Source organism: Nerophis lumbriciformis, linkage group LG09, assembly GCF_033978685.3.
Source record: "Nerophis lumbriciformis linkage group LG09, RoL_Nlum_v2.1, whole genome shotgun sequence".
Taxonomy (NCBI): Eukaryota; Metazoa; Chordata; class Actinopteri; order Syngnathiformes; family Syngnathidae; genus Nerophis; species Nerophis lumbriciformis.
Window position 1 is genome coordinate 26,543,326 of NC_084556.2, and position 13,084 is coordinate 26,556,409.

At 39.5% G+C, this 13,084-nt stretch overlaps 1 protein-coding gene across 3 annotated transcripts in view; it reads right to left on the reverse strand.

The window, feature by feature from the left end:
- The window catches only part of LOC133607450 (roundabout homolog 2-like), a 188,918-nt gene that overhangs the window by 42,251 nt on the left and 133,583 nt on the right, over positions 1–13,084 (reverse strand). For all 3 annotated transcript variants that reach the window (XM_061962072.2, XM_072913820.1, XM_061962073.2), the window contains 2 exons: positions 10,283–10,454; positions 1,929–2,134 (listed from right to left, as the gene is read on the reverse strand). In XM_061962072.2, coding sequence (XP_061818056.1) covers positions 1,929–2,134; positions 10,283–10,454 — 378 coding nt within the window. The remainder of the gene's footprint in view (positions 1–1,928; positions 2,135–10,282; positions 10,455–13,084) is intronic.

Here is a 13,084-nt window from a genome sequence, read left to right on the forward strand (position 1 = left end):
TATGCACTATTCATCTTTTAAAAGCAACCCAACTTCATTAATCCATTTGAATTATGTTTAGCTATCATTTCAGAGAATTACTTTTCTTTGCTTTGCAACAATGTAAAAATGTTGAACCTTTAACAACATAAAGTTAAATGCCACAATTATTCATAACAGACATGAACGTGGTTTCACACATTAAACAGCTTTTGACGATCCCTTCATTCTTAAGTATCCACTTATGGATCAATTTGCACCAACATATTGATTAAATGATCAGCTGTTTAATGTGCACATTGTTGCAGAAACTAAGCAGTGCTTTCAATGAAATCCTTCCTGCACTTTCCAATGTTTATCTTTGTCAACATACTTGGATAAGCAAACATTTGCATTTGCAAGTAAAAAGCATAATTATAGTGAGCACTATAGTTTTAATTATTTCATTCATTTTCAGTGATTCGATAGAATTACTAGTGGTGGTTTGATACAATTTGGGATAACCATTAACTTTTGAAAGTACGTGATCATTTATTATTGATTTCACATCTTGAACTGTATCAGGCTGAAATTGTTTTTGTGTGTTTGCAACATCAGCGCATATAGTATGACGGGACAAGATTGATGAAACTCGGAATATACACATCTCGTCAGAAATGTGTAGCCACGTATTACGGCATTTTTGTCGAAAAGAGTGATGTACGTGTACTATGACAGCAAAAAACAACATCGATCGCAACTGGACTGTTTGGTTGGTTTTAGAAGACGTTTCGCCTCTCATGCGAGTAGTCTTCGTCAATTCATGCTCATAGACTTTGATTGGTCAGATCTAGTCTAGCGGCTAGTGCCAATACCTCAGTTTTAGTCTATGAGCATGAACGGATGAAGCCTACTCGGATGAGAGGCGAAATGTCTTCTGAGACAAACCAAACAGTCCAGTTGCGATCGATTGAATGCCCTGAAATTACAATGACCTGCATGAATGAGAATATCCATAGACATACACCAGTTAAATTTAACAGATATCACCTATGCAATGAAAAAAAACATGAACAATGAATAATATTAGCTACACAGCTGTAGTAGACTTGTATTGCATCATATTAATAGCTGTTTGTGATACAGTGGTACCTTGGTTTTAGTTGTTGAAGACCGAGTCGTACGAAAGCCAAAGCAATTTTTACCATAAGAAATAATGCAAATATAATATATACATTCCAGACATCCAACAATATTAACACCAAACACATTTTATATTTGCAGACTGTTGTGGGCAAACACAGCAATACGTTTTTCTTCATTTCAATAGTGTTTTCTTTATCAAAGTTCGGCATTTGCAACTTTTTTTGGCCCCATTGTGATTGTTTTGCAATTGTACTCACTAAGAAAACACAGACTTGTAGTGTAACTGTGTTAGTTAGCAAATAATTACAGAGTCAAACAGTGATGATGTCATAGAGGGGTTATGGAACTAGGGTAGAATGAATTCCAGGTGGGGAGTTGAGAGCGGTCTATCACAGGCATGTTTTGTAATACAGACACGTTCGGAACAGAGTTGCACTCACGTTGTGTCTTTAAAACGTGGCATGACTGAATCACCAACGTGTAGGTTTATTTATGTATTTAGGCAGTCCAGTCAATGGAATGATACAACGGTTTGTTGTTTTCGGTTATGTCGTACGGTAAGCAAGACGGTGTACGAAAAGTGGGGTAGACTTTTATCGAACATTTTTCTCAAAAACCCAATCCTATGAAAAAATGGGGCGAACAAAAACCAAAGTACCACACAATATTCTAAACATGTGTACATTGTAGGGGAATTTCTTCACCACTGCCAATGTCAACACAATAAAGATATGACTCGATTTGTCATGGTATAATTTTGGATGCAACTCATGTATATCATTAGGTAGTGTGAGTTGTTTTGTATGTGACTTGCCATGACTCACCTTGGCACTCTGCATCTGAAGGCTTCCATGCTCCAGCAGGGAAAAGCGCAAGTCTTTTCCAAGCAGACTGACCCCATTCTTTCGCCAGGTAATGGTGGGCTGTGGCTCCCCTGAAGTCAGACACCTGAGTACCGTCACGCCTCCTAATGCTTGTGTTTGGTTGTACGGGCCCTGACGAATGATCGGCGGTGGGCGGTCCTTCAGTTCTGAAGATAATCATGGAGGAAGATGTGTTATTTTCTTCAAGCCTCTCTTGAGCTATAATTGTGATGTCAAAGTCTGGGCAACGGTTATAATGTTGCCTTATTTGTGAGAAAGAAAAAAAACATGACCTTATCAGAAGGCGTTAATTAGTGATTGCAGTAATTGCAGTTCCAATATGTCAAGGCTCAATCTGAAGAATGTGTTGTGGGAGAAAGTGAGTGTTTTGAGCCCTTTCCAGAGAAGAGTAGTGCGCTCATGGCACTGCATCACACCTTTGAGTTTTAATTACTAGGTGAGGATTACTGAAGCTTAACCTGTGGCACAAATTACCGTCCTTTCTTTACACTGCCTTTCAACACATCAAGGACTGTTGTCTTGTTTCTTACTCTGGCTCAACACCCCCGAGCCTCCCTAGCCCCCGGGCACATTTTCTTCCTTCCACCACAGCAAATTAAACTCTAAATTAGCATGCCAAGGAGGACAACAATACATCTCTTTAAAAGCTTTTTAAAGTACGTTATATCATCCAGAAAACAGCTTCTACACTCGGCAACAGTAATTTCTGGAGTGTTGGATCTCTCCTGGCCTTGTAACAACTCCCCCGCTTCCAATTTTCTCACTGCTGCTCTCAGCTGTTATCAGGTCTGTCATAAGTGTTTACAACATGGTTTTCTTTGCTTTTTTTCAGTGCTAATTGTAAAATAGCAAGGAGAGCCGCTGGAAAATGTATTCAAAACTGCAGGACAAACACAGTGTACAGTAAGCACTTGCTTTTGTTATGGCATTTAAAAAGGGGAACTACACTTTTTGTGGAATTTTGCTTGGAATGTACAATCCTTATGAGATGTACTTGTACAAATGTACTTTGTCAAAATGTTAGAAATATCGCTTTTATTTTGCAAAAAACTTCAATGGAAACTCAGCTTGTGAAATAAATGAGTCCAGGAAAGAAGTTTCGGTAACGATTAAAATGACCAAAATACTGTAAAATATTGCCTGTTACTACATTACAAATATACTTACATCATGAATATAAAATGTTGTTGGAGGTTTTTGGATGGTTTTTAGAGGGCTTTCTGGACAAAATAGTTCAATCTCCTTTATCTGTATTGTTAGCAGCCTATTGCTAGCAATATATATATATATATATTTAGTTTTTTTACTATTTAGCATGCCCAAAAAAGGAAAGACGTGTTTTTGCCTCACATAGGGATTGTGGTTGACAAATATTCCCAAAAAGTGCAGTTCACCTTAATGTCATTAAAAAAATTAATATTTAATATAAAATGTTATATTTTGACACAATTGAGCGTCCCAGAAGATGGTCAAAGGCATTACAGCTTGGTTAAAGGGAGTTGCTCTTTGATCAGGGAAACAGTAGCCATAAAAGAGCTCATACTGATCTTAAAAACAGATTGGGAACGGCAGGAGGTCCTTATTCAACAGTCTGACAGTCATGTGTTGAACTCTAAGATCTAAAACGTTTACCATATACACAAAAGACATATTCCCCTCAAATATTGTTTACAAATCTGTCTAAGTCTGTGCTAATGAGCACTTCTTCCTTGCCAAGATAATCCATCCCACGAAACAGGTGAGGCATATCAAGATGCTGATTAAACAGCATGGTTATTGCACAGGTGTGCCTTAGGCTGTATGCTCACAATAAAATACACTCTGAAATGTGAAGTTTTGCTTTATTAGCAGTCTGGCGGGGTCAGAAAAGCAGTCAGTAGCTGGTGTGCAACACATCTCCTTAGCATAGAGTTGCTCAGGTTGTTGATTGTGTTCTGTGGAATGTTGGTCCACTCCTCTTCAATGGCCGTGCAAAGATGCTGGATATTAGCAGGAATTGGAACACGCTGTCATTTACACTCATCCACAGCATCCAAAACATACTCAATGGGTGACATGTCCGGTGAATATGCTCCTAGCAAAATGGGGTTGTGCATTGTCATGCTGCAACATGAAGTTACGGTCTTGGGTGAATGGCACAACAATGGGCTTCAGGATCTCGTAACGGTAAATGTGCATTCAAAATGCCATCAATAAAATGCACTTGTGTTGGTTGTCCATAACATAAGCCTGCTCATACCATAACTACACCCCCACCATGGGTCACTCGATTCACAACTTTGACATCTGCAAACCGCTCTCCGACGCGACGCCACACACGCTGTCTGCCATCTGCCCTGAACAGTGAAAACCGGGATTCATCCATGAAGAGAACACCTCTCCAACGTGCCAGACGCCATCGAATGTGAGCATTTGCCCACTCAAGTCGATTACAACGAAGAACTGCAGTCAGGTCTAGACCCCGATGTGGACGACGAGCATGCAAATGAACTACCCTTAGATGGTTTCTCACAGTGTGCAGACCAACTGTTGCAGCAGCTGTCCAGGTGGCTGGTCTCCAATGATCATTGATGTGCACTGCTGGATGTGGAGGTCATGAGCTGGTGTTACACATGGTCTGCGGTTGTGAGGCTGCTTAGACGTATTGCCAATTTCTCTGAAACGCCTTTGGAGACGGCTTATGGTAGTGAAATGAACATTCAATTCAAGGGCAACAGCTCTGGTCGACATTCCTGCAGACACTCCCTCAAAACTTGCGACACTTGTGAGGTGGGATGTATTATCTTGGCCAAGAAGAAATGCTCACTAACACAGTTTGGACAGATTTGTGATCAATATTTGAGAGAAATTGGTATTTTATGTACATAGTAAAAGATTTAGATGAGTTTGAGTTCAACACATAAAAAATGGGAACAAAAACAAACGTGTTGCGTTTCTATTTTTGTACAGTATACAGAATGGTACCTAATCAAATCAAATCAACGAAAGCACACTAGGATCGAGCAATGCATCATGTCCGTCATAGGTAGTGAAGGAGATAAATATCTACATATATCCATATATAAGAGTTATTTCTTTCTATAGTCAGGTTTGAAATAACTAGTGTTTTCTCTTTGTGCTCTTTCTATTTGGTCTCCATCTCATGACCGAGGGTACACTGTGGACTACCTTGAGCTCGTAATGCAGGGAGTAGCAATACTCCTTTTATTTGTTGTCTCATCCTGTCTCTAGCTAAGGAGAACAATAGACATGTGTATTCGTTCTGGAGGGTGGGGGTGAGGGACATATTGAAGAACACAGCACTTGGGTAATGTTTATCAGATCAACTTGGCTACGCAATTGAATGTGTTGTCCTAGGCTGGTCTATCCAAAGCTTTGGAAATAAATTGCAAAATACCTATTCTGTTCTGGGTGATCATTTAAACTCAGCTTATATGTCATCAAAAGAACTTGGGATTGACCAGTAACTTAAATTCCCTTGGAGGAACATCTGGTCTAAACGCAACAGTAGCCATCCAGTTTCCCAGCATGATTTGTAGCACTCGTTTTGTAAATAGCAAATACTACTTTTATTGTCGGAATGTAATACACAAACATATTTTTAATGATTTGACCTGATCACTGACCTTATAGACACCTGCCTTTCAGGTAACCATCCACGGTTATGTTAAAGTAGCACGTGTGGTCACAATAAATAGTGAGATCAACCTGTGTTTATACATGAGTGTCACAGCGGGGCTCGCAGCTTACTGCAGGGTTCGTTCTCCCGAAATGCAGACGAACGACTCCGGACGACAGCGTGAGGTAGGATATGATTTATTCCTCATAAATCATCCAACTTACAAAATAGGCAAACAACAAAGGCAAGCGTGCCTAACACATGAGAAGCTAAGGCAAAAACTTAGCGCAGGAAACATAGAAGCTAACACTTAGCATAAACTAGAGACAAGGCAAAACTTACGTTGACAGGTTGCATGAAGCAAACCATGACGCTAGACCGAGTGTGGCGAGCAACGTGAATAAATAGCTCTCTGATTAGTGCTCGGCGACAGGTGAACGTGCCGAACACTAATCAGAGGCAAGTGAAACCAATTAGTACCCATGGTAACCAAAACAAACCCAGAAGTGCAGAAAACAGGAACTTAGGGAGTCCAAAACTAACAGAACATAACTGAACAAAACATGATCCGGCCATGGATCATGACAATGAGTTAATGCGTTACAGTTATATTAGCCACCAAGCTGGTATTACATTAGCACGGCTGTTCACATTAAACAATAAACTTGAAAGTTAAGTAGGGTGCTGCAAATTATGCTGCTGCGGGCCACAAATGGGATGCAGGTCATTTATATAGGGCAAATAAAGTGTTGAATCTGCCAAGTTAATATTTCAATAATGCATCCTTGTCTTCTTAATATAGGCTAATGTGATGGGCTGTTTTGTTTTAAATCACCCATTTAGTCATCTACTTACTGGACATTATTTTCAATACATACACAAAGTAAAATACTGCATCTCAGTTCTCAGTCAGTATCAATATTCATTTGTTGCGTTTAGCCGCAAAAAAACGATAATCGCCATTCCGCCGATATTGAGCTGTGAGTACGTCTAAATAGATAGTACTTTATTGATTCCTTCAGGAGAGTTCCCTCAGGAAAATGTAAATACTTCTTACCATTAATGCGACTTCTTGAACAGGTGTGGTAGAAAACGGATGGATGGATTAAAATGCATGAAAATGTTTTATATTTTGAACGTTATTTTTAACACTGTGATTACCAGCGGAATTATTCAGTACTTATCCTGTTAAGTAATGTCAGCTAGGATTTATCTGAGAGCCAGATGCAGTCATCAAAAGAGCCACATCTGGCTCTAGAGCCATAGGTTCCCTACCCCTGGTCTAAATAGTTTACACCATTACCAACCAAGCTGCTTACATTTCGCAGTTCACTTTTGAATATTCAGTTTTACCTGAGAAATCAACACGCGCCCTGCACTCTTTGGCTATGTTTACACTGCAAGACATCCATCCATCCATCCATTTTCTACCGCTTATTCCTTTCGGGGTCGCGGGGGGCGCTGGAGCTTATCTCAGCTACAATCGGGCGGAAGGCGGGGTACACCCTGGACAAGTCGCCACCTCATCGCAGGGCCAACACTGATAGACAGACAACATTCACACTCACATTCACACACTAGGGCCAATTTAAGTGTTGCCAATCAACCTATCCCCAGGTGCATGTCTTTGGAGGTGGGAGGAAGCCGGAGTACCCGGAGGGAACCCACGCAGTCACGGGGAGAACATGCAAACTCCACACAGAAAGATCCCGAGCCTGGGATTGAACCCCAGACTACTCAGCAACTTCGTATTGTGAGGCAGACGCACTAACCCCTCTCCCACCGTGCTGCCCCACTGCAAGACAAAGTGGACCAAATCAGATTTTTTTCATAATCAGATTTTTGTTTTCCAGCTGACTGTTTAGAGTACAAGTAAAATGTGATCTTTATGAGACTCCAGTACAAACGCGCTCAGGTGGCCTCGACCTCACTCGGCTACGCAATTCGATAAAGTAAAAACAACGGAAGTTGACCATATCTCGTAAATGAACAAGGAAGTCTCTACTACACAAGAAAACATGAATATCACAGATCAGCTTGTTAGTGGATTTGTGCCATAGTTGTTGTGTAGAGGAAGTGGGCAGATGATTGAAAACAACGGCAGGAGGAGGAAGAGAATTACAAATTGCATTCTTGCACATACGAATGACGTAGCTCGGCCAAAGATTAAGTAAATGTCGCAAACATGTTGCCTTGCTGGTTCGACTGTGGTCACATTTGAACATATTCTAGCTACCTCCTGATGTGGTCCTTTAGAGCGTTAACTGATTTGTGTCACTTCAGTGCAAAAAAAAACAGATTTGATGTGCAGTGTAAATAAAGCCTTTGTGGCACAGACCATTCTCCAGATCAATCAGTGCATCGAAAGTTGATGACCTCATCCAACATCAGCATCCAGGATTGCTCGCTTCGTGTCTGTCTTGCCGTGGTTGCAACTAAATTAAAACATCAATAATGAGTAACTTTGATGAAATTGGTGAGTGTGTGGTGCCCTCGCCTATTGAGCGCAAAAAATAAACGCTGTCTTGATAAATCTGAGAAGTCCAGGAGCAAGAAAGGTTGACAGTGTGGTGGGAAAATTGCCGTCTATTGCTTGTGTGTATAATGTACAGCAGTGGTCCCCAACCTTTTTGTAGCTGCGGACCGGTTAACGCTTCAACATTTGTCCCACGGAGGGGGAGGGGGGGGGTGTGTATATATATATATATATATATATATATACATGTATATATGTTTTTTTTTTCATAAAGAAATACAATCATGTGTGCTTACGGACTGTATCCCTGCAGACTGTATTGATCTATATTGATTTATAATGTATATATTGTGTTTTTTATGTTGATTTAATAAAATAAATAAATAAATAAATAAAATAAAATACATATATATATATATTTCCTGTGCGGCCCGGTACCAATCGGTCCGTGGACCGGTACCGGGCCGGTGGTTGGGGAGCCACTACTCTCTCGAATGACGAACTGAATCCTGTGTTTACTCTGCTGTTGTCGTCTTGTGATGCAGCTGTCAATGCAATCTCGGGACCCCCCTTTCCAAAAAAGGTGTTTGTTTGGATGAAGTTAGTTGTGACTCAAATCTAACGTTGGAACAACATGCTTTTTGATGACGTTTAATTAATGTTGGGTTCTGACCTTGATTTGACTACTGAATTTTGTTAATTTTCCGACCAATATTTTACATCACAAATACAACGTGCTTTTTGACCACGTTTATTCAATGTCAAGGTGTGACTTTGATTTGACCATTGAAACTTGGTAATTTCCCAACCAACAACGTGGATCCAACGTTAAACATCAACGTTATCTCAATTTACAAATACAACCATTTTTCAACGTTGTTTCAAAGTCAGTTTAAAAGTACATGTATGTATAATCAATGTTGCATCAATGTCTTGTGCCTAGTGGGAAGTGATGCAATAAGAATCTCTCTGACAAAACTTGTTTTCACTAATTTTCAGCTCCAGGCTGGCACCATATAGGACTAGTCTGTTTTACAAAGGAATAATGTTTTTACTGCAAGATTTGTTCAAAACTATCAAAATTATTTTTTTTGTAATAATTTTTAAAATTGGGAGCATCATTTTGTTTTTCTAGAAACGATTCAATTGCAACCCACATCAGCAGGATGGCTGTTTACATCCGAACTCTTCATTTACACCAGAAGTTGAACCCATTTTCTTCTATGGAATTTCTTTTGACCTCACTCCTATGCGCTGTTTACCTTGAGAAAAATCACTCCTCTATGCTTTCTCCATCTTTCTCTGTGTGCATCAAAGGACACAAAAGGAAAGAAGGGCATCAACAGTTCCTAACAAAAAGCTGCTCAGCACTTAATGCTGACATTAAAGCGTTGTCGGTTAACGCTAACGTGTCTCCTCCATCAAGGAGATGTTTTATTTTATGTGTTTTCAGACCACTTTCATTTATCATGGCGAGAGGGTTGTAAAAATAATAATTATTGGTGACTGCTCGGCCTTTACGACACAAAAATGTAGTCTTGCCAATACAAATGTTGGAAGACTTTAATAATCAATGATTTGTAAGGTCAAACAGAAACCTGCATTTACTGTTTTATGGTTTTCTTCACAAGATCAGTTTGTCAAAATTTGAATAAAATAAATACATTAATAATATAGTAAATCTTTTAGATTATAATGCTCAACATTGCATGCCATTGCAAGGACCAAATAAAAGTAATAGTATCTGAGTATTTTGCAGAATGGCAATTTGATAATTATATCTTCCATTAACAATCGATAAGCAGTTTTTCATATCTGAAGCTAAAATGCCAATATCCTAACTGCGTCTTAAAACTTCTGGCAACATATTTTAAAGCCCCATTTTTAGTACACAAACATAATTACTGCATCTCGTCATATTGGCTTTGCACAAGCACGATAATAAACGTTGAAGTTTTACAACCAAGTATATGATACACATTATAGCAATGTTACACAAACCAAGTAAAGACAATTTAGTTGGTCTGCAGGGTGGTGGGCATACGTCTGTTTATTCATTCACAAAAGCAAAACAATGAAATCAGTCAATTTCATAGTTTGAAGCAATTTAAAACGGCAATGTTTTGTTCTGTTTATTGGGTTCATTACATTTTATGTGTTGTGTGAGTTGTGTGTGCGTGCTTTTGTCTCTTTTCTTACCGTCTGCCACCTCCAGCTGGGCTTTGGCCATGATGCTGCCTGCTACAGTGAGGGCCTGGCAGATATAATACCCCGCATCTGAGCGCTGCACTGATGAAATGGTCAACTCTCCATTCACGGACACAGACACTCGACTGTCGCCTTGTGTTGGTTGGCTGGGAAACAGCAGATCCTGCAGGGGGTGAAGTTACAGAGTAAAACTGTAGGTATGGGTTTATACTTCCATTTAGGTTGTTCTACTTTGTTTGAAAAGTTTCTTAACCGGTTAGCAATTCTCGTTTCTAAATGTCTAAAAAGTAATACCCAAAGTAAATGTAAAGCTGTCATTGAATCATTAGGAGTAGATGCATGACTTTGATTTCTTTTGGAAGCCAACAAAGTGCATTTTTATCCCCAAAAGTCCAAATTTAACTATGTGTGACTGAAACTGATAAGTAGGAATTTAAACATTATAAATATGTATATATATATCTATATATATATATATATATATATATATATATATATATATATATATATATATATATATACTTATTTTAGGTTTGATTTAGTGTTATTAGACAATTATTTTTCAAAATCAGATTAATCACACTTTGTGAATTTGGATTAATCAAGAATACTAACAGGTTATTACTCGCTTGCATAAAATAAATTACCTTAAAAAGAGAGCCATACATGGAATGTTATTGTCAGAATGTGATACAGGAACATTTAAACAATATTTCAATTGATGCACATAATTGATTTGCTCAAAACATGGTAACAGTTTCATCTCAAGTTTTATTTTGGAGTGAAATTTGTCGGCGACCACACCGGTTGGAGTCTCCTCACTCATCTTTGCAAAAGCATTGAGCTGGTGGGGGAAGTATCTTGCGCAAAGACACAAAGGCAGTGGCTTGGTTGGTGGAAGCTGGGCTCGAACCTGGAACCCTCAAGTTGCTGGCGCAGTTGCTCTACCAAACAAGCCTGTAGTGTAGTGTTTCATATACTGTGCTTCTGAGGTAATTTTGCTGAGCAATTTACATTCATAATTATTTATATAGTTTTTTTTTCAGTATCAAATGGTTCAAGTTGGTCAAACATTTTTAAAATTCAGGCAAATCGATGCAATTTAAATCTTATTTGTTACAGACTAAAAACATGTTAAAAACGTTTTTAGTTGTAAGTACGAACTTATAAAAATTTTATGGACAAATAATACCATTACAGCGGAGAGTGGATGGGGTCGGAGGGCAACATAATTTATTCTTGCTAAGGGGGGCATAATAGAAAATAATTGAGAGGCACTGACCCAATCCCATTTCAAAATTAACAATGACACAACAAAAATGTATGATTTTAAACAGGATTTTCTAAAGTTAGCATTAGGCGTAATGCCATCAAAAGAAAGCTATCAAGACAGTTTTGTCATATTTTGACTGAAAAAACTTTCGAAGTCAAAATGTTGACGTACGGTCCACACGCAGTCCAAAAACAGTTGGTGGCCAATATTGGCAGTCTAGTCCCTTGGAAACATAATGGAGCATTTTCCACTTGCATTTAGTTGTGCAAAAAGTGACAGTTACAATATTTTTTTAAACATTCCTATTTGACATTTGGCACACTAAATGTCCACTAAATCCGCAAAATTGTTGTGTTTTTCTGGACTATCAGCTGCTATTTTTCCCCATGCTTTGAAGTTTGTGGCTGATAAAACATGGTGGCTAATTAATGGATTTTTCTTCGCTAAGGGCCATAATGTTTTGTATTCAACAAATAATTTTCTAACACTGACAGAGATACTGAAAAGGTGTGTTATTGTTTTTGCTATCACATCATCTTTTAAAAGAGTTTAGTCACTGCATGTGCTAGATTAAGACGTACTTTCTGTTTTGTGCCTTGAACTGGAAGCATAAGTCCTGTTTGGTTTACTATTCGTCCATAACGTTTTTGCTCGAAATGATTCTTCATTCATCACTCCAAGCAACGTTTGTAAGTGTTACAATATAACTAAAACTATCCATCCATTCATCTTCTTCCGCTTATACAAAGTTGTGTTAGGAGGGCAGCAGCCTAAACAGAGCAGCCCAGACTTCCCTGTCCCCAGCTACTTTGTCCAGCTTTTCTCGGGGGATCCCAAGGCGTTCCCAGACCATCTGGGAGACATACTCTTTCCACCATGTCCCCCTACAGGTCGGACGCGCCCTAAGCACCTACCCAGGGAGGCGTTCGGGGGGAATTCTGACCAGATGGCCGTACCATGTCATCTGGCTCCTCTCGATGTGGAGGAGCAGTAGCTTAACTCTGATTTCCTCCCGAATGACAGAGCTTCTCACCCTTTATTTAAGTGAGAGCCCTGCCAGCAAACGGAGTAAACTCATTTCGGCCACTTGTACCAGTAATCTTGCCTTTTTGGTCATAACCCAAAGTTCATGACCATTGGGACGTAGATCGATCGGTAAATTGAGAGTTTTGCCTTTCAGCTTAGCTCCTTCTTCACCATGACGGACGGATACAGGGTCCGCATTACTGCAGATGCTGCACCGATCCTCCTGTCGATCTCAGGATCCACTTTTCCCTCACTCGTGAACTAGACTCCGAGGTACTTGAACTCAAAGCAGCCCTGGCGGAGTCCAGCCCTCACTGGAAACGGGTCCAACTTATTGACGGCAATGCTGACTAAGCTCTGACACGGATAATATAGGGAGCGGACTGCCATAATCAGGCTGTCCGATACCCCATACTCTCTGAGGACTCTCCACAGGAATTCCCGAGGGACACAATCGAATGCCTTCTCCAAGTCCACAAAACACATGTAACTGG